At 35.7% G+C, this 23,175-nt stretch overlaps 1 protein-coding gene across 4 annotated transcripts in view; it reads right to left on the bottom strand.

Moving 5' to 3' along the window:
* MINDY3 (MINDY lysine 48 deubiquitinase 3) overlaps nucleotides 1–23,175 on the bottom strand; it is a 120,804-nt gene that overhangs the window by 74,780 nt on the left and 22,849 nt on the right. Inside the window, exons 2-6 of one of the 4 annotated variants that reach the window (XM_006159752.3) lie at nucleotides 15,858–15,937; nucleotides 10,557–10,617; nucleotides 8,690–8,863; nucleotides 5,007–5,058; nucleotides 3,924–4,038 (exon numbers count right to left, since the gene is read on the bottom strand). In XM_006159752.3, coding sequence (XP_006159814.1) covers nucleotides 3,924–4,038; nucleotides 5,007–5,058; nucleotides 8,690–8,863; nucleotides 10,557–10,617; nucleotides 15,858–15,937 — 482 coding nt within the window. Of the gene's footprint in view, nucleotides 1–3,923; nucleotides 4,039–5,006; nucleotides 5,085–8,689; nucleotides 8,864–10,556; nucleotides 10,618–15,857; nucleotides 15,938–23,175 lie in introns of those variants that run through there. The other 3 variants (XM_027776248.1, XM_027776250.1, XM_027776249.1) reach the window with 3 other exon arrangements.

Here is a 23,175-nt window from a genome sequence, read left to right as displayed (position 1 = left end):
TACTGGGGAGTCCAGCAACATAGCCATTACGCTAACTGCTGGTTCCCCATACATAATATTTTTTAAGAGGTTTTTGCTATAGGGAGTGTGTGCTCACCAGAGAGAGAGAGAGAAACAGACAGAGAAAAATCACTCCATAGGGAGATGGCCATACCTCAATCCCTTCTCCTCCATTTTTGGGATTTGGGGCATGCATGCATGTGTGTGCCTTGCATGAGTTTTAAGCCACTGGGTTCAGGACTTGAACCATGGTTGACTAAGTGGGAGTCCAGAGATGTAACCATTATGCCATCTACTGGTCCCCTACACATCATTTTCAACAGAGAACTTCACGTTCTTGTGTCTGTTAAGTGTTTCTTGCCTGAGTCCCTCCCATCCATCCTTTAACTATCCCTCCTTCCTTTACAGTCTCTGGTATCTACGCTTGTCTTCCCTACCTATTGTATCTTGGGATCTTTCCATTTCTGCCATGGAGTGCAGACATTAAGCAGGGATATACAGTGTTTATAGTTCACAGTCTGGCTTACTTCACTTAGCATTAAATCTACTAGGTTGTTGGGAAGGTCATGACATATTTTTCTGTTTTTCTATGCAAAAATGCATCATGACTTTCCTGATGACACAATGTATTTATCCACTTTCTATCAAATGACGAACTCATCTGATGATTGAGTACTGTTCTGCAGCATGCATGTGCTGTATTTTTTCAACCCAGGTATCAGTTCTTGGAACACTTAGGCTGATTCCATGTCTTAGCAATTGTGCATACTGCTGTAATAAACAAGGATGTGCAGTGTCTTTCAGACTGGTTTCCTATACTTTGTGTAAATACCATGAAGTAGGATCACTGGGTCTTATGGTAGCTCTGTTTGTAGCTAAGGAACCTGCATATTGTTTCCCACAGTGGCTGTACTAATTTACATCCCCACAGTGTAGGAGGGTTTCCTTTTCACCATGGCCTCATAGGCACTGGTTCTTCTTTACTATTTTGATCATAGTCACTCTGACTAGGTTGTATCTCACTATGGTTTGTATTTGCATTTCCCTGATGATAAGAGGTGTTGAACAGAATATAGAACTCAGAAATAAATCCCAAAATATACAAGTCAATAGATCTTTGACATAGGGCACATAACAACGCAGTGAAGAAAGTGAAGTCTTTTTCAGCAAATGGTGCTGGAAGAAATGGATATTCAACTGCAGAAAAATGAAAGTGGACTCATCTCTGACCACTAATACATCAACTCAAAACTTATCAAAGACCTAATGTCAAGCCTCAAACTATAAAACTATTGGTAGAAAACTCAGGAGAAAATACTTGAAGACATTGGAATAAGCAAAGATTTCTTAAATAAGATCCCTAAAACACCAACAATTATCTCAAAAACAGACATGGGCAATTATATCAAGCTACAAAGTTTCTGCACAGCACCGGAAACAATAATTAGAGCGAAGAGACAACCCTCAGAATAGAAGAAAATATCTGCAAACTATGTTTCGATAAGGAATGGATAACCATACTATAGAAGGAACTCAAATACCTCACCTGCCCAAAGAAAAAAAGAACCCTAGTAATACTACACAATTTATACAATTAAAACATGAAACATGGACAAATGAATTGAACAGACAACTCTAAGGAAGACATACACATGACAAAAATGCTTATTTTATATTTTGAGAAGCAATTTGCTGATACTTCTAAATTATCAAATGGGTACCCAAACCCCAAGAGTTTTAGACGCTGGATAAGTACAAAACGACCCTCATCAACTTCAACATGACAAAGTTAAAGTGCCATTCTTTGTGCTACTCACCTAACTTTAATCATTGGTTCTATCATACTACAGGCCATTTATAAGAACTAAACAGACGAAGTATTGAATGATTATCTAAGTATTATGGGGGGGGAGAAGTATGAGATCTTATACTTGCCATCCTTGTTCAAAAAAAAAAAAAAGGGGCGGAAATCTTTTTTTTTTTTTTTTTTGAGAGAGACTTTTTGGTATAGGGTACATGTGAAGTCACTGGAGAGAGACAGAGACAAAAAGCGAGAAATCACCCTCCAAAGTGGACAGCTACACTTCATTCTTCTCTCAAGATTTTGGGCACACATGCCTGGCATGAATTTCAAGCTGCTGGGTCTGGAACTTGAACTGTGGTCAACCATATGGAAATCCAGTGCCTTAATCACTATACCACCTGCTGGCCCCAAGAAATCTTTAATCAACAAAAACATCTTGCCATTCCCTTGTTCCAAATCTTTATTGTGTTCCAATTTTGAGAAGATACAATCTAAGGCTTTTTTTTTGGAGAGGTTTTCGCTATAGGGCGCATGCGCTCACCAGACAGACAGAGAGAGACAGAGAGACAGAAAGCGAGAAATCACCCCCCAGGGGGGATGGTCACGCCGCAATCCCTTCTCCTCCATTCCTCTTTCAGGATCTTGGGCACGCACGCACACACGCCCGGCGTGAGTTTTAAGCCACCGGGTCCGGGACATGAACCGTGGTCGACTACGTGGGAGTCCAGTGACATAGCCATTATGCTAACTGCTGGTTCCCTAGGCAGTTTTTGTAGTGTATAAGAACCTTTAAATTAGCACCCAGACTCATCTTCCACAATTGTCACAGCAGTGCATTATGCTGCAGTAATGCCAAACTACTTACAGTTCTCCAAACTTGTGTTACACCCCAATCTCTTAAAACTTTACACTTGTTCCCACTGCTTGAAAAACTTTCCTGTAGCTTTCCCAAACAGAAAACCTGTACTGATCCATCAAGTCCCAACCTTCAAATCATTATAATACCATGTCTGACCTTGACTCCACCCAATAAGCTTAGGCATACTTTGTCCTAGTTTTCCACTAGGCTTTGTGCAAGTAAAATGAAAACACCAAAAACACTGCCATGATACAAGTAATTATTAATGTGTTACTTTTTTCTACAAAAATTAATAGAAACCCTAGTAAGATGTATCCCATACTATAAGCACAGTTCTGAGCACAGTCAGTATTCAATAAACATTTGTCAAGTAAAAGAAATTTTATTTCATATATGGTAAATCTAGTAAGATACTCAACTGACCACTAGATTAAAAACCAGACTAGCATTGGGGATGGGAAGACTGTAATTACACATATTGGAATAAGCCACATAAAGGTAAACTGGGAGAACAAAATACCCATCAAAGAAAAAGCATATAGGATCCAGAAAGCTAAATTTCTAGAATATAAAAATTTAGAGGGAAGAAAAAAGCAGGAGATAACAGATAAAGAAAATGAAGGTATCAAAGAAAATAAAAACATGAAGAAAACTGGCACAGTGATTTATCAGATAAGACAAAAAAATAGTGGGAGGCAAAAGGACTCGGCCACAGTGGCATAAGCAGAGGGCATACGACATGAGGCTGAAACCATACTAGAGGCTCAGGTTCAGGTTCTAGACCAACCAAAACAGGTTGTGCTATAAGTGGGCACCTGTAATCCTAGCTACCAAGGAGGTGTGCGTGGGCAGAGGATCACAACCAAGAGACCCTGTCAGAACCAATGACATCCCCTCCACTTCTTTTCCTCCCTCAGAGCCCTGGGAAGGAAGGGGGGAAAAAGAAAGCTTCCAGAAGGGTAAGGGGGTGAACTACCAGAAATTCTAAGATATTAAAAAAACAAAACAAAACAAAACACACAGAAGAACTGACAGCATTTCATAATTAGATTATTGACTACCTCTGTAGTAAAGCACAAGTGAAAGTTTGTAAGTGGTTAAGTAACAAGTAAGTAGAAAGGAAACTTAATTCTTTGTTATTAGCACAGGAGATTTTTATTTATTCTAAGATTTAAAACAATATCAGGAATAAAATTATTCATCACAGCAGGAAAAAATAGAACTAAACTAATAAAAGGGAGAAGCATCTTCTAAACCAACCTTTGTCAGTAACACAGAATACAGAAAAAGCAATACTCCAAATTTGTTTCCCCACATTGAATACTGATCCAAGACAGCATCTTTTAATTCTGATAAACTTCTGAATGATCTTTTCCTGGGGGACAAAATAATTAAGTATTAGCACATAATGAGATTGACTACATTCGAAATTAGGGAACTTCTTTAAATGTCTTAAAATTAAAACATACACATATAAACAAGAAATTTTTTCAAGTATTTCAAATTGTCACATACAAATTTAGCCATTCAAGCAAAAACTACTGCTGACAACTATCGCGATATATAATATATACCATTAAGATAGAAAGCCTACTTGACAGGGGAACCTCTTCATCTCTTAGGCGAGCTGTCTGACATCAATAAATTCTGCAATAATATACAATTATTTAGAGAATAGAGTGGCTCTCTTCATGAGGTGTTTAAGAACAAAGAAAACTAGTTTATAAAGCCTGAAAATTATTTAACAAATATCTCAACACCAAAGATAAAGTATTTGTGGCTTTTTTCCAAAGAGAAATTAATAATAAGTTTCAAATCAAATGCTACCTATAATCCTACCAACACAGTCATCCTTACCTTTTACTTTATAATACAAAGTTTGTCTTTCAATGAAAATATAAGCACTTCTAACAAAAATTATAGAAACTATATTTTGTCAAATAAATAATTGTAGTATTTATCCATCACTGGGAAAATAATGATAAATTTTTTCATAGGAAAACAGAGAAATATGTCATGACTTTTCCAACAACCTGGCAGAAATCCTTATATTCATTCAAGACAGAGAAACATGAAGCTTAAATCTTTTTTTTTTCATTTTAATGATGAAAAAGCTTTTAATGTTTTTTAAAAAGTATATTTGGGTAGCTAATTTAGGACTGAATAATTTAAGTACACATAATTTTTTTCATTTAAAAGCAAATTAATCCTCATGCAATCGATTTAAAATTCATGTTTAAGTAGTCCAGTACTACATAAATCTAACTTTTCCACGGTATGAACAGACTTAAAATGGCAATGCGTCCACAAGGTAAGTATTTTAAATGTTCCAATGTTACTTACTGAATTAATGCATGAAATCGCTCAAAGCCAAGCTCTTCGACAGCCAAGGCAGCTACACATAAAAGACACTTTTCAGCACTACACATGGCAAATAAATGACACAAGATACACACAGCAGGCTGTAAATACTTTCAAGCAATCAAAACTTTCCCTATATTCTTGCTCTCTTAAAATTTTCAATTTATTTTCAATTTTACTATAATATAAATTTGTATTTCAACGTTTTAGCTATTACCATGATTATAACTAAAATGGATATAATACTGAGACTGTTAGAAGGGTGATTAAATAACAAAGATTTCTTTGCAAATTCAACTGTGCTGGGTAGTTTACAAAATACGCAAGATTATTGGTAATCAGTGCTTCACACATCATAGTAATGTGTCCTGCACTTTTAAGTAATCTTTTAGTTTACAGATCCAAGTAAAATCATACAGCTAATCTTCCTCCTTTATAATATAAATCTTTAGGTTTAATGCTTAACTATTAAACAAATGTGTATATAAAGAGGCATAGCACTTTGAAACTACACAGGTTCAACGACAGCTTTAAGTTTGTTTCCTCATTTATTTGTATAACTGTTAGGACGTTTTCAGTAACTAATTTAATGGTTATCAATACAAGTTTAAATAAAATAGTCAAAAGAAATAAAAGAAAGCATTTTAATTAAAAGTAATGTTTACTGGGCACTTTACTGAGTGCCAGGCCCTTTTTAAAATTCTCTATAGGTCTTACCACATTTAATCCTCATAACAACCCTCTCTCTTATTTCCATTTTACAGAAGAGGAAACTGAGGCACAGAGAAGCATCCTCTCAGGAGCACACAGCAATAAACCATAGAGCTGAGATTTGAACCCAGATAGCCTTAGCTCTAGGAAGATAAAGGCTTTAAAGATATGGCACATGAATCAAAATGCCTACTTTAATTGATCACAATGAACAATTTCACCTGCATTTCATAAAGCAAATCTTAGTACTTTCAAATATAAATTCCCACTAGTGAGTTAAGAGAACTGATTCATTTTGAATTTAAAATATATCATTTTTATTTATAATTTAAACGACTGGATTATGCTAGCTTTTCCAAGCCTCGTTTTAATTTTCAAATGTTTGAAATGACTTTTTAAGATATTTAGAACTTCTCTTGGGTTATTCGTCATAATCTTTTGGGTTATGTGGGAAACAAACTGAAATTGAACCTGAGTATCACTACTGCAAACAAATGTGCGTTACCAACAAGCCAAAACTATACACACCACATAAGCCAATGAAATAAATGTTTGTACAGAATGTAGTATTAACAAAAGGGGCAAGCACTTCACATTTAAAATTTCAGAATCAAATAAAAATTCTGCCTAACCTTTCCTAACTGTTCTGCAATGCTTGATATCGCAATACTTTTACTAAGTATACTATGAAAGTAGACATAAAAATAGTAATCTAGAGAAAAGAGGCAAGCAAAATAAAAAGCTCAGCAGCGAGGATGGTAGAAAAATATAAAACACAAGAAAAGAACATAGCTGGGAATAAAGGGGAAAAAAAAGATAAAACAGATTGTTATCTGGAATAAAAAGTTTAATGTAAGTTCAGTTCACTTGTAAATATCTAAGGTTAAGTTTTCAAATTTTCAGGTAACAAAATGTTTCAAATATATCACATTAAAAATGGTTATTTTTTAAAACAAGGCACAAAAAGTCCTGGAAAATTACTGAAAATGTATTTTTGGAGGGGAATTCAATACAATATATCCATCCAAATTAGTTATCAAACGTAATGCATTATGAGGTCATTTACCCTAGAGCAATTTAACCTACCACTACAGAAATGGAGAGCATATTCCATAGTAAGCACACAGGCTGCTACTGAGATACTAATGAAAATGTTACACTAAAAGATCTATTTTCTCACATAGTAACATGTAGACTGACTTTAAGCACCTTTTTTTTTTTTCTTAAGGTTTTTGCCACAGAGTGCATGTGCTCACTGGAAAGAGAAAGAGACAGAGAGAGGGTAAGTGAGACGTCACCCCTCGGTAGGATGGCCATGCCACAGTCCCATCTCCTCCATCTACTCTTGGGATTTTTGTTATGCACATACATACACCTGGCATGATTTTCCAGCTGCTTGGTCCAGGACTCAAACCAGAGTTGGCCAAGTACGACTCCAGTGCCTTAACCACTATGCCACCTGCTGGTCCTAAGCACATATTCTTTAAAACACCTTTTAAATAGTTCAACTATTCCTCTCAAATTTTTAATATCCTAAATAAAAATTAAATGTGCTTGCATGAAACCAAGTAAAACCTGGAAAATAACTTAAAACCAATTCTAATGAGATTTTTGACTATCATCCTGTGAATATTTTTTTACTTGTCTTTAAGTGTCATTATCAATCCAAAAAAGTTAAATTCTTTTTGAAAGACTATGTTTCAAAATGAAAGGAAACAACATTCAACATTGTAAACTTCGAAAGTTACTGCTTGCAAGTGTATTACTAATTGAATTTATGAGGCTTAGAGCATTTCAACTGCAGAGGCTGGAGAGAGAATACACTGACAATAGGGCAAAGATTCAGCCCAGGGAGGCATCAATGCCTCAGAGATGGCCCAATAGGCTAAGCAGATGTGCATCACAAGCAGTTGATGTTTATGTTCTAAGAATCAGGTATCTAATTTCTTTAAAAATGGTTTCTGTAGTGATGATAGTTAATGGAATATGTACAGGTAGAATAAGTCACTTATTCTGTATCAGTATTTAGACTACCAATGGTCAAACTACTTTCTCTCAAGATTATTCCTTAAAAGCACATCAGAAAAGCAACTCCTTTATCTACTGTCCATATAAAACAGGGGCCTCCATTTTACTTTTTCACCCTGACAGTTTTTAGGCCAATTACAAAGGATTTTCAAAGGTTAAAGACCACAAAATATATAATTTTTATGATTATGAGAATAGCTATCATTTAACTTAAAGAGAAAGTCCTTAGTCAAGCTATGATAAACTTAAGGCATAATTAAAATTCAGAAATAAAACTGCCTTAAAATAATCTATCCCCCTCTCTCACCCCCTCTAACCCATATATATATATACACACACACACACACACACACACACACACATATTAAGTCATCAAGAAAATCATGGTGTATTTTTCTATGCAAAAATGCATCACAACTCTCCTGACAACCATGTATATATGCACACACACACGTGTGTGTGTGTGTGTGTGTCCCAAAAACTCAAGAGACGAAAAATTGTGTGGAATGAAGGGTGTTCCCATATTTGCTCTGGGAAGCAACAGTTAAAGGTAATTAAAATATTTTCTGATGTCAAAAAATTCCATTTTTTAAAATGCTCTGCCAAAATATTACATCATCTGAAACTAAGGGATATAGAAATGTTTTAAACTTTGTAAATATGAGTTCTAAAGTTCAAAGGAGATTGTTATAAAGTAGAAGTAGAATATTCTAAAAAGTTGATTTTGAGATGCATTTCATCTTTTTTTTGCAAAAATGTAGTATCTCTAGTCATTAAAATTGAAAGGGAAATGAAAAATATTAAGGCTCATTAATTAAACTTCAGCTAGAAAAAAGATATGTTTTAAAAATTACAAATATTTTTTCCTCAAAATTTATTAAACAAAGGTATAAGAAATTACTTCAGGAAATAAAAATGTATCTTACAAGAATGTTCCACTTGGCAACTAGACTCTGCAGGACTCCCAGAAATACTAGCCGTTTCCTCAGTTGTCTTTCCTCTTAACCATGAAACCAAGCAGTATGATCCAGAGTTGTCACAACAAGCACTTTCTAAAATATCACATAAGGTATGACAAAGGAGCTCCTTCTGCTCTTCCTCTAAAAATAACCAAAGTATAAGTTTTAATGGATTTCTCTGGGGAAAAAAAAATCCTGTCATGAATAACAATATTAAGATGTTAATTTCATGATGAAAATCAAGCATTTTAAGCATGGGGAATGATCCATAAACAACAGATTTAAAATTGTATTGCATAAAAACAACTTGCCTGAAGGTTAAAATATCTCCATTTTAAAAATTGCCATCAATTAGAAAAGTCCTGGAAAATGCAGAATTAGATAAGAATATGCTACTTGGAATAACCTGATACTGACCGTCCCTTTCTTAAGCTGCAAATGTAGAAGGTAAGTACTTTATTGCAGACCCACCCATCATGTAAAGGCCTGTGGAGACCTCTATTCCCCACCCCCATTTGGAATTGGTCTAATGTCTTGATCATTCCGTCCCACAGGGATAAGAGAGAGAAAACACACTGTCAGCACACAGAAAACCACAATCCATTACATTAGCAGAAGACATATTGGTTATGTTGTACAGTACAGAAGCTACTGACACTGTATTGCAGAGATTTGAAGACTAGAACTTAACAAAAAATAGCACAAAGGATCACACTATTTTTCCCTAAACCTTGCAATCCTTCACTTTGCAAGAAGTATCAGTGTCCACAAGTTGAACCACTTTCTGAAACTATAAGGGGATAAGATATGGACATATTCTCTGTAAAACTTTATGAAACAAGGCGGTTCTGTCTTTGATGGAGTAAAAGATCTTTAAAGGCAGGAACTGCGCCATTCACTTTATAACCACTTATAATCATTTATGACATTTATGATAATGCTTTACAAATGCTTTTGTGCAAGAAATATTACCAATTGCATTAATAAAAAGTTCATATTAATAATAGAATCATTTCTTCTCTACTAAAATTTATTTTGCATTTCAGCTATCAGTAGATTCTATGGTCATGGTTTGGACAGAACCTGTCCTAATATTCAGAACTGGCACTGTAACACATCCTACCTTCTTCCAGAAGTTACTGTGAAGCTCGCACAAAATTGTGTACATGAAGGAAAGATCTTTATAAAGTGTCAAGTGGAATGCGAATGTTTGCTATTACCAGATAGTACCACAAATCTCCCTGGCTTAATTTTGAGCAGAAGCTATGACACTTTCATTTGTAATTTAAGTCAGAATTATTTACAGTCCTTGCATTGTGTAAGGCCTTTGACTAAAAGATAAAAGTTTTTAGTTAGAACTAAATAAGACAAACAACAACATAAATATTATTTATGGTATGCTAGTAACCAACATTTCTGGGAAATGCACCATGTTTTAGAGAGAAGTAAAAGATTTTTCCTTCAGTTATATGAGGGGACATCAAAGTACCTTAACAAAAAAGAGGATTAAAACACAAGTTTAGTTTGGTGCACAAAAATTCTAAGTTCATGTACAATTTTTAATAATATGTATTTCCGTGAACTTTCTGAAGACCTCACACATTATCTTCTACCTCTTAGATCGGAGAGCCAAATCTAGAATTTACACATTTTAAAGTTGCCACTATTCATGAAACCTTCTTAAACATTTAAAAAATAACCACACTAAGAAAACTTCATTGATAGTTTATGTTCTAAGACAGAACATTGTAATTATATTACTGCCAATGAATGCTGCATAAATCATCTTTAAAATATAAGACTGAGCAAAAGTTTGAAAAGACAGCTATCATACCTGGACAATCCCGCCAAGAAGACTTCTCAGAAGAAAACAGGAGTTTCTTCAAAAGAAATGCCTTTATATAAGTAAAGCAATAATTAGTAGAATGCATCATTAATATACTTCATATCATTCTTTAATTCTAAAATGGAAAAACTCATTTGCATTTCCTTTCTGGTCTTTTTGAATAGATCTATAAAAATTGAAATGGCTTCTCTGTACATTCAACCATAAAGAGCAGTTATTTATGCAGAATTATTACAGTTATTTATGCAGAATATACTACTATAAAGTTGACTACAGATCTCCAAAATTATTCTTTTTCAACAATACATTATTTTCTGATAAGTAAAAGAATGGAATCTAATAAAAGTCACGTAACTGGAAATTATAGAAATTTACTGCTTCATTCACAAAGTGAAGACCCTATGGAACACAAACAGTTTACATTTGTCTTAGATTCCTCAAGGTTAAGGAAATCTAAAGTTAAACATTGGTTCTGCTCCACTAGCTCTGATCGGTGATACAAGAATGTCACCACTAGAGTCATCACTTTATTATAAGGAGCTCCTAACTTCCTGGTTTAACTCAAAAAGCTGTAAGATTTAAAAGAAAAAAAAATGATTTCTAACTTTTTTTTTCCCTACATGGTCAACTATGTCACACTAGTTATCCGAGAAAAAGCAGGTTGGTGTGGTGCAGTGTTTCCTTCTAAAAGTGTAGTTCACGTGTATTTATTTGTATCCTAGACACCTGACTTACCTTTTTAAGATACAGATTCTTGGGCTCTACCCATCAAATCTGAATTTGAAGAAGACAGATCCAAGAAAAACTAGGTTGCTGTGATGATTTTACACATGTTGGAAAGCATTGTTGTAGAGTAAGAGGACTGTTGTTTAGACAGATCTAGGTTTGATTCCTGGTTCCACTACTTTACTAACTAAAAGTAGTACAAACTTTAAAAATAGTGAAAATTATTGGAGAAAATCTATGTAATACACTTAGCACTGTATATGGTACCTAATCAAAGTATTTTAACAAAAACTAAGTAATATTCTGAAATATTCACATAGAAATAAAACCTGTATCTTTACAATTAAGTGCTGATTCTTCCTAAAAATGACAAAAACCATAAAACTGAGGATAGCTACATTACAAAATTTTGGAAGTAAGATACAGATACCCATTACTAACACAACTGTTAACATTTTGATTTACTTCTTTCATATATGTTTTAAATTTTATTACAAGTGAGGATTATAATGGGTATAAGATTTCTTTCTTACCAGTGAGGGAGAGCAAAAAAAAAATCACCCAGAAGGGGTAGGGGAGATGACCACACAGCAATCCCTTCTCCATTCTCCTCTTGGGATTCTGAAAAACAAGCATACAAGCCTGGCATGGTTTTCTATCCTCTGGCTCTGGAACTACAACTTCAGAGTCAGCCAGGTGGGATCCAGCACTGCAACCACCATGCCACCTGCTGGCCCCTGTAACTATTAATATAATTCTAAATCCCTACTTGCCTATGAAGTTATTTATCAGAATTTTACCATTAATTATTGCATATCTAAGTTACATTTTTGCACATTAGGTTATCTATAATTTTTTCAGACTATCACAAATATTGTGATGGGACCAGCAGTTAGTGGATTGGCTATGTCACTGGACTCCCATGTAGTCGACCACGGTTTGAGTCCCGGACCCAGTGGCTTAAACTCACGCCAGGTGCGTTTGAGTGCGTGCCCAAGACCCCGAGAGGAGAATGGAGAAGGAATTGCAACGTGGTCATAGCCCCTGGGGGGTGATTTCTTGCTTTCTGTCTCTCTGTCTCTCTGTTTTCCTGGCGAGTGCACGTGCCCTTTAGCAAAAAACAAAAAACAAAACAAAACAAAAAAAACTCTAAAAAAAACCAATATATTGTGATATCACACATTTTTCTATGCAAAAAAGTGTCATGTCTTTTCCAATGACACAATATATGAGCTTCTTAAATATTTTTTCCATATAAAGGACTATTTCTTGAGAAAGATTCACAGAAATATGACTACTGCATCAAAGAATGCACATTATAATCATTTAAATTATAATGTAAAATTCCTTCCCAAAATCAAAGCACAAATCTACAACCTACAGCAGAAGTGTGGACCAGCATCATCCCATTCTTACATGCACTGTCAATTAGAATTTTATATTTAAAGACAAGAAAAAGTGAGAAATAGAATCTAGTTTCAGATTTATTTTTATTTTCCTGGGTCCCTAGAGAAGTTGAACTTGTTCTTTATTTTTATTTATTTATTTATTTATTTTAGAGTTTTTTGCTATAGGGCGCATGCGCTCGCCAGACAGACAGAGACATAGAGACAGAAAGTGAGAAATCACCCCCCAGGGGGGATGGTCACGCCGCAATCCCTTCTCCTCCATTCTCCTCTCGGGATCTTGGGCACGCACGCACACGCAACCGGCATGAGTTTTAAGCCACCGGGTCCGGGACGAGAACCGCGGTTGACTACGTGGGAGTCCGGCGACATAGCCATTACGCTAACTGCTGGTTCCCAGAGAAGTTGAACTTCTTGATTCTTTTCTTGTGCAGCATCATTCCACTTGTTATCATTGCATATTTATGTCCATTTTACCACTGGGGTCTTAGTATTTTTCTAACTAACTTGTACAAACTCTAGGCATAAAAAACCAAAAATTTAAAACCCTCCTATTGCTAAAATTCACCAGAAGTATTTTTATGAGCTTGTAAGTTATCCTTTCTCTTAAAGCATTGACACTACATTAATTTTTAGTTTTCTTATATTTTACTAGTATCTCAAGAATGTATTTGGTATATGGTATAAGATGCTCTAAGCTCATTTTTATCCTCATCTTGCTAAATAATCACATTGATGATGTTTCTGAAACTTACTTCGCCACTGGTCCTAGTATTTCTTTATCATTACATATAATAAATTCTTGGTACATTATATACATATAGTTGGTTAACAACTGTATTATTCTTATTTTATGCCTATTCTACCAATAGCATTATGTTCTAATTATAGTTTTACAATTTAAAAATGTTTTATGATAGGGTCTTGCTCATTTTTCTCACCCTTGATTTAGTTTTTTACTTTAAATCAAAATATTAGGGACCAGCAGATGGTGTAATGGTTATGTCGCTGGACTTTTGTGTGGTTGGCCATGGTTCAAGTCCCAGATCCGGTGGCTTAAATCTCACGCTGTGTGTGTGTGTGTGTGTGTGTGTGTGTGCATGTGTGCATGTGTGCGCACACATGATCAAATTCCCAAGAGGAGAATGGAGGAGAAAGGACTGTGGTGTGGCCTTCCCAGTGCGGTGATTTCTCCCTTTCTGTCTATCTCTTTCTCTCTAGAGAGCACACATGCCCTATAGCAATAATCTCTCTCTCTAAAAAAGGAAATATCAATACAAACAAATGTTTCAATTGAAAAAATTTATGTGACAAAGTAAACTATTACCTTGAAGGTAAGAAGATAGATTTGAGATTTTGAATGTTACAATTATTTTTGTTACACACCACCCCACTGCAAAATTAACTATCATTTTAAAAATATACTAGTTTTTATAAAACAGAAAACCCCTGTGGTATACAATCATAGACTTTCTCTTTTTTTTTTTTTTTCATTTTTAGAGGTTTTTGCTATAGGGCATGTGCGCTCACCAGGCAGACAGAAAGAGACAGACAGACAGAAAGAGAGAAATCACCCCCCAGTGGGGATGGCCACGCCGCAATCCCTTCTCCTCCGTTCTCCTCTTGGGATCTTGGGCACGCACGCACACACGCCCAGCGTGAGTTTTAAGTCACCGGGTCTGGGACATGAACCTCAGTCAACTACGTGGGAGTCCAGCGACATAGCCATTATGCTAACTGCTGGTCCCACAATCATAGACTTTCAATAAAAACTCTACCAATGAGGTAGTGTTAGTATAAGCTAACTTATATATGACTAGGACAAAGAATCTTTAAATTCTGGTAAGATACCTACTGGCAATCAAAATTTGCCACAGTTACTCAGTACGATAGCAATATAAATTCCAAGGCAAGATTGTGACATTATAATTTTTCTTAATTTTTTAAAAATAATTATATTAGGAAAAACAAACAAACAAAAACTTCACTTTCTTTTTAATTGCCAGAGTGTGAATGTGTGCTAGCCAGAGAGAAAGGAGAAAGCACCCCTTAATGGAGTGTAGTCCCTTCTCCTCCATCTCTCTATGGGGGAAGGGGGACTAGGCATGTGCGTGCATGTACACACACAAGGTGTGTTTTTCAAGCCACAGAGGTTGTGATTCAAACTGTGGTCAGCTATGTGGGATCCATTTCCCTTAACTACTAGGCCGTGGGGCTGAACTCTTTAAAGGAATAAAATAATGACCTATAAAGGGTATATTTCGGAATTAACCATGAAAGATGGTTTTTTTTCCTTTAGAGACATATATTTTATAGTTTAATAATTTAAGTATATGGAGTATACAAACTGAGAGACAATTTTACTTTGCATTAACATTTCAGGATGCATTCTTTATGCCCAATGAGTCATAAACATCACATTAAATATGTATTTTTAAAAGATGATGATTAAAACATAACCATTAAATTACAGCCTCTTTTATAACAAGAAGTTACACTGCTGTTCATAGATACTGTTAAGAAATGCAATTCAATTCTGAACAATTCTTCAATCCAATAGAAATTCAATTCTTAGTTTTAACAATGTAACAGTTTGTAGACAATTAACACCTGAAATTCAAACAATGTAACATTCAAAACCAAATGAAGACATTCAGATAAATCTTATCTTTAGTGCAAAGAAAAACCTGTTTTTAATTTTTGAAATTCTGTTTGAAATAAGTTGCTACTAATTTTATTTAAAAAGGGCCAAAGTTATGGCCTAGAAGTATACACTGTCAACTTATTTTTAAAACTTAAAAAACTTTCAGGACTTGGAAATACTAAATTCTTCAACTTTCTCAGAAAGTTGTTATTACTTAGAGGCTTTTTGCCTTAGAAAAGATGACAAGATCAGTAATTCATCATTTTCTGTAAGTCAGGGAACACTTATTATTTTTCCTTGAAAATAAAGATGGACGAAAGGCTACTCTTGTATAGCTCACCAGTGTTCTGAATTCATTTTTGACTATGTATGGTGATATATATGAGCAAAAGTCTTAAGTGATTATTTCTTGATTTCATGATTATATAGAGCACAAACATTAGAAGACAAAAAGCAAAGTATGAAACATTTGAACATGTTCCTCGAAAGAGTTGGTAAAGTAATCTATGTTACCTGAACAGGTGCAATAACAGCACAGGGGCCACCTTCAAACTGTTCTAATGCCGATCCCTCTGATTCACTAAACACAAACCCTAAAAATGAAAGCAAGTAGCAAAGATTAAAATTTTCATTCAAGTACTAAAGTTAAGTTTTTAAATACTTTGCTTTGAGAAAGATCACTTATTGTAACCAAATGTATCTGGAAGTCACTGGGTATGGTGGTTCTTAACTTTTGGACGAGATTAAGGAACCCTTTGAAAAAAGCCATGCATCCTTCTTTGTTCCGCCTCCCCAGTGCAGTTAAATACACACACACACACACACACACACACACACAAAATCACAGACGATTATGTACCTAGGGATTCCTTCAGGGCAGTAAAGTGTGAACTTTAGTAAAAGGACATAAATCTGACTTTTAAAATAATTTAATTTGCTTTAAGGAAAACTAGATTGTCTACTGAATTCAAATAAAATTTTTATGACACCCGCCAAGTTATCTTTTCACCATTTCAATCTCTGAGTCACATTCTTACACTAAAAGTTAAATGGCTTCATAGACAATAATTGTAGTCCAGTTGCCTCTACCTTATTTATATATTAGCCAACCAGCATCAACTGACAGCAGCTAGTGGAAGTTTTCCAGGGGACCCCAGGCCAGAAGCGGAAGAATGGGAAAATCATTTCACCTTCCTTGACCTTAGTGTTCTTTTTGTTAAAATGATCACTTTTATTCCAATAATCGAAAACTGCTCAGAATCTATAAAATGTCTTTGATAATTATAATTCAGTCATTTAGTAACTAAATACTTAACAAATCACAGATATTTTATCAATTGTCTAAGATACACGCATGAATGACAGTCCTGAGTCTGGAAGAGCCAAGGGAAGGAGTTCAGGGAAGGAGTTCAGGAAATGTCATCGACAATATGACACTTTGGTAAGCTGATTACTTTGAGCTGAGGGCAGAGGGAACCCATTTTTCACTCCCCTATACAACAGTCCAGGTGAAAACAGACATATGGATACAATTATGCTTTGCTTAGCAATGAGAATACACATGTTTCATTAGGTGATTTCTTTGTTTGTACAAATACCACTCATGCAAGGTGTCACCTGGTGGGTCACTTGACATTATCCACGCCATTAGCAGTGGATTTTGTACATTTAAGGGTCATGATGAGCAAGACAACACAAGAGTAAATCAAACAGGAGAGGAAATGATGTAATCAAGAGACTTCGGGAAACACCAGCTGTATGAGGTTGCTGCTGGTACAACAGGCATACCACCTACAGCACATTCTTTTTCTTAAGTAGAAACAGTACACTCTAAATTCAAAATATATTATAGTAAATACATACTAATAATACAATCATTTATTACCATGATCAAATACTTGCTATTTGTCATTGTCTAAGATATATGTTGATACAACTGGTAGTGCGGTAGGTTTGTTTATGCCAGAATCACCACACACAGCCAGACACACACACACACATGAGTAATGTGTTGAGCCAGGACATAAGCCTACGATGTCATGAGGCCATAGGAATTTTTAAACTCCATTATAATCTCTTGTGACCACTGTTCTATAGTACTTGCAGTCCATTGTTGACTGAAATGTCACTATGTGGAACATGGCTATAATTACTAAAATAATGGAATAAGTGAATACTGTAAGAAGAATGAAAGGATTGTCATGGTTACAGAAAGACAAGACGTTTTCTGCTTGGATCAAGTCATAGCAGATGACTTTGAGGCTGATTTTTAATAAGAATTTGCCAGAGACCAAAGGTGGGCAATGAAATTCAGGTAAAGAAAATCCCTTTACTACAGAAAAAAGGTTTTGTAAGAGTAGGGGTCTTTTCGGATCAGAGGGAAATGTAATGTCGCTAAGGGTAGAATGGGGTAGGATGGAGGAGAAAACAAATGGGAGGCAAGACCGAATGCAAAGAGCTAATACCGCAAAGGGCCAAAGCGGGCCTCGCCTAGCAAAGGTCTTTTAGTAAAATAATGACATGATCCTATCGGGTTTTAGTTTGTTCTCACTTATTTTTCCTTTTTGAAATGCCAGAATGAGCGGAGGCTGTTTCAACAGCCCTACGGTAAGTACCAACCTACTCTAAGCCAACATTAATGTGAAGAGGAGAGGCTATTCAAACAATATTGCTGTGGTAAAATTAAGATTTGATTAGCATGTGTAAGAGAGGTAAGGCCATAATACAAAAGAAATTAGATCGAGAAGTTTTCACATTGAGACAAGAAATACCGTAGATTTCATTCCACCCCATCTCCTCTCTTGACCAGCACATTTCGCATATTAAAAAAAAAAAGAATTTTCTCAATTCTACCAAAAACTTCACCTGGCACTCCTTCTTATTATTTTCTTAAGACCACACAGTTGTCAACATGCAGTCTTAACTTTCTTACCACACAATTTATTCATCTCACAACAATGTGTTATTTTCACCTATGGCTGCACCAAATTCATTCTCACCCACATTCATCAATGACCTGTACAGGTTATTTCTTATTATTATCTTACTTGATCACTCATAGAATTATCTGAAATGCAGGCTACAATCTTCTGAAAAACTTTGTCCATTGGCTTTTGGTCCCTCTTACACCAAATTTTCTTTTTCTATTTCTTTTGTCTCCTGGATCAACTCCTTTCAAATGCTAATGTTCACCAGGTCTTGGCAATAAGGTCTAAACTCTTCACATTCTATATATATATATATCCTCCCTGGGGAATCTCATTTACTCGCAGGGTTTCCCTTACTGGTTATAACAAGGTAATTCACAAATACAGACCAATTAGAACAGCAGGCATGGAGAGTCTATATTGGGGGGAAAGGTTTTTGATATAAGGCACATGCGCTCACCAGAAAGACAGACAGAGAGTCAGAAACTGAGAAATCACCCCCAGGGGGGATGGCCACGCCACAGTCCTTTTTCCTCCATTCTCCTCTCAGGATCTTGGGCAAACCCGCACACACACCCAGCGTGAGATTAAGCCACCAGGTCTGGGACTCGAACCGCAGTCGACTACATGGGAGTCCAGCAACATAGCCATTATGCCAATTGCTAGTCCCGAGAGTCTACCATTCTTTAAGAGGGCCCTACATGATCTGACTTCTTCCTGCATCTCCTACTTCATCCTTTGTCATTCTCTCTCTTTATACTTTGGTCATGCTCAGCTTCTCCCAGGTTCTCAAATATTCCTTTACCTCTCTGATTTCTTACCCTTTGCGTGATGTTCTGCTGAAAACATCTACTTTACACTCTGTCTCAAAAATTCTGACTTATCATTTTAGGCTTTTCAGATAAGGTCCTCTGCCTCAAGGTTCTAAAGCCAGAGGACCTTATTTCAGGTATGTCCATTGTACCCCCTTTCTATCCCATCATGTAGGACAAACCACGATCCCCTCTCACTTTTAATTCTGTTAGGAGTATCCAATCAGCTCTCTCTACTTTCCTGTCCACCTCATCCCCAATCCCCATCTAATCCTCATAGAGTTGCCAGAAGAACATTTCAGAAACAAAAATCAGATTTTGCTTATAATATCTAAATGGTTTCTCAATGTAATTAGATTATAATTTAAATTCCTTTTCATGACCCAAAAGACACTATATAATCTATCAATCCAACCAACCTTCAGTGTACTCTTACCTTCACTCTCTACAGCAGCTATAGGTCCTTAGAACACCTCACAGTCTTTACTTGAGGCCTGGATGCTTGCTGTTCTCCCTGTAAGAAATGTCCTTTCACTTACCCTCTTCTTATAGCTAAATCCTTTTCTTCAGGATTCAAGTCAGTTATTAATCCCTCAGAGAGATGCAAAGGTATTTCAAAAAGTTCATGAAAAAAATGAAATTAAAATACAAATTTATTTTGGTGCAAAAAACCCTGGAACCCATGCAGTTTTTCCCCATAACATGTATTTTCCATAAACTTTTTGAAGAGTTTTCCTAGTTACTAACAAATCTCTCTAAGTATTGCAGTCTGACCTATCGGCCTACTTGTTCATTGTCCGCCTTGCCTTTCATGTATCTTGCCTTTTTATGAACCTCTGTTTTCCTACAGTATGTTGTACAGTCATTGCTCAATGAATGTTTGTTTAAGTTTTGAGAGGGAGGTGTTTGTTTCTAGACATGCCAAGTTCAGTTTTAAAATGTGAGACAACCACTGGCAACATCTACAAATGGGAGGTAGAAATTTGCAGCTCAGAGCAGAAACTAAGATTAGGAAAAGAAATCTGTATTATTCTAAAGATGACAGTTAAAGTGGTGAAGGGCATGCAGAGCAAAGATAATGAAGTTGGGAACATTAAAAGACACAAGCAAGAGACTGACAGAAATGAGAAACATAAAGAGAAAAACACATGAACTGAAGCTCTAGAAAGAAAAAAATCAGAAGCAAACTACTATACATGTTGCTAAGTAAAGACATAAATTAAAATACTGCATTAAGCACAGCAACGGATAATAAAAATAAATAAATTTCAAGTGCTGGAGAGAGTAGCCAAATTTTACAGGGTTGCAGTGTGATTTGGATTAAAGGGGAAATAGAAAACAAACTCTTTTTTAAACAAGTTTGGAAGAGGGGGGTAAGATGATAGCTTTATGGGCAGTTGGATAGAGAATCATTTTTTATAGACTGAAGAATGTGAATTATTAAAAAAGGGGAAAAAAAGGAAAAGAGTGATTATATGGGAAAGAGAAATTTTAAGGACTCTTAAAAGTTCCTAGAAGAGAATGAAAAGTACGGTGTGGTGAGTAGTTAGTGTGGTAGGATTGGCTAAAAATAGAGGTTCTCAAATGTGGTCCACAATCGTCTTTCTCTAACCAGGGAGCCCTTTAACAGAATCATTTTCATAAAAACATTATGACATGTTTCCTCTTTTCATTATATTGAGACTCACAATAATGGTGTAAAAGCAATGGTGAGTTAAACTGATGGTTCCTTAGCACACAGCAAGACAGTGATATCAAACTGTACTAGTGGTAGCTGTCAGTGTACTAGTAAATTGCACATACATACACATGCATGACTGCATGTGTGCGTGCGTGCATACACACACACACGCACACTTTAACTTAAGAACACCTTTACTGCTGAAGTTGAAACTACTAGTATTATTAAATTTTGACCTGAAATACAGTGTCTTTTTCATATTCTATGTGACAAAATGGAAGCTATCAATTAAACACTTCTGCTCTATACTAAAGTATAATGGTTGATAGTAAAGAAAAAGCACGTGTGTAACTTTTTCAATCTGAAGCTAAGCTAGTTATTATTTTTTTAATGAAACACTTCTTTTACTTTCAAGAACCACCATCAAGCTATAATTATTCAGCCTCGAGTTTCTGACAGGTATTTTCTCAGCAATGAAGCCTGATACTTCAAGGAACATAACTGACAACAACTTTGCCAATAATAAAATTTCAAGCTTTCAAATAGTAACTTGGAAAATTGGTGTCTACCATTTTGAGTGTACAGCTTCTCAATGCTTAAAGATTTTCTGATAATATCTGCGGGGATAGTAACAAATATGACTTTGATATTATACAGTGAAAGATACAAACAGCTGGAAGATAGTCATAAACCAGAGGACCAATAAGTTGCGAACAACTGATGCATGCTGTTACAGATTAATGCACAGGTAAGAGGACCACACAAAGTACAAAAAAGGTCAATGGACTTCACCTTCACAAGTTCACTGATGTGATTTCATTTAGTGTTCCATATTGCAAGTAAACTACAAGACACTACCACTTGTCAAGTTTTGGTGCAGTATCGAAGAATATCCACAAGTATCTGAAAAAGCTATTACAATACTCCTTCTTTCTTTCCCAATTATCTATCTGTGTGAGGCTGGATTTACAGCCACATTTCATCCAAAACGACACACTGCAACAGACTAAGTGGAGAGGCAAAAGTGAGAATTCTGCCGCTTCCTAAAAAGCTAGACATAAAGAGATATGCACAAATGTAAAACAATGCCACGAGCCTCACTAATTCTTTAACTTTTCAGACTGAAGGTCTTAATTTTTGAGAGTATAACAAGCAGGGTCTTGACTTCAACAGACTTGAGAGTCACTGGCCTAGGAAAAAGAAAGAAATCTTAGAAACCTTTTAAATTAAACACACAGGCAAAGAGGAAATGAAGAGATATTACTTAATTGAGTGAGGAGAATGAAAAAAATAGAAAATTGAGGAAAATATTAATTCTGAAAAACGTAAGAAACGCTAACAAGGATAAAGAATTAAGAGAAGCACTAAAGGTTCCGTTAAGGTATAAGGATACTTGCATTGATGCTGGATGCAATTTTCTACAGCAATTTACAGTACCCCGTGAGAGTTAGATGACAAGTTAAAAGATAAACTAGAAATAATAAGGTGGATGGGACAAATTGAGTAAGGACAGGTAACAACAAAGGGTTCTGGTTATCATGCTAAAACAATCAAATTTAAAGTCCAAGTAGTAACAAGAGATGAAGACACCTTCACTGTTTGCCCAGTTGTTCTCCAACAGGGTGTGGGAATAAGGAAAGGGCCCTTGCTGTGCAGAGGTGAAATTAGCCTCCAACAGACTTTTCGTATATGTAATAAATGTGCGTTAGCAATTGATTCTTGCCTTTCTTAATACTGTAATAATGTACTGCAATTTTCAAGGTCCATGGGTGGAGTTTAAAGTTAGAACTGCATTATAATGAGTTCTTTTTGTACTCTGAATATTAAAACCCTACAGAAAGAACTCTAGGCAGATATGCTTTACTCCAAATTCTGTTTAATTCCACTATATTTGTTTGAATATGTTAATTCAAATGGGACAAAGACTATTACAGTCTAAAAGAAAGTCAACTAACTAGAAATTAAGTATTCTATCCTAAAACCGGATTATGCTAAATAGCTTTTTCAGTTTGTAACAAGGTTTGATTGGGTTGTCAGAAAAGTCATAAGGCATTTATACATTAAAAAAAAGAAAAAATAAAAGATACATCATGACTTTTTTGATGACCCAAATACTTGAGTTTGAATTTTTTAGGACACAGAATTACTTTCCTTGTCAGGTGTTCTCGCACTAAAGTTACTTCCTAGTTTTAAAAAGGATTAACTGGGGAACCAGCAGTTAGCATAATGGCTATGTCGCTGGACTCCCACGTAGTCGACCGCGGTTCGTGTCCTGGACCCGGTGGCTTAAAAAACTCACGCTGGGCGCGTGTGCGTGCGTGCCCAAGATCCCGAGAGGAGAATGGAGAAGGGATTGCAGCGTGACCATCCCCCCTGGGGGGTGATTTCTCGCTTTCTGTCTCTATGTCTCT

Source organism: Tupaia chinensis, unplaced genomic scaffold (genome assembly GCF_000334495.1).
Source record: "Tupaia chinensis unplaced genomic scaffold, TupChi_1.0 Scaffold000647_1, whole genome shotgun sequence".
NCBI classification, from domain to species: Eukaryota; Metazoa; Chordata; class Mammalia; order Scandentia; family Tupaiidae; genus Tupaia; species Tupaia belangeri.
Note: the sequence above shows the minus strand (reverse complement) of the source record. Positions and strands in the feature narration are given on the sequence as shown.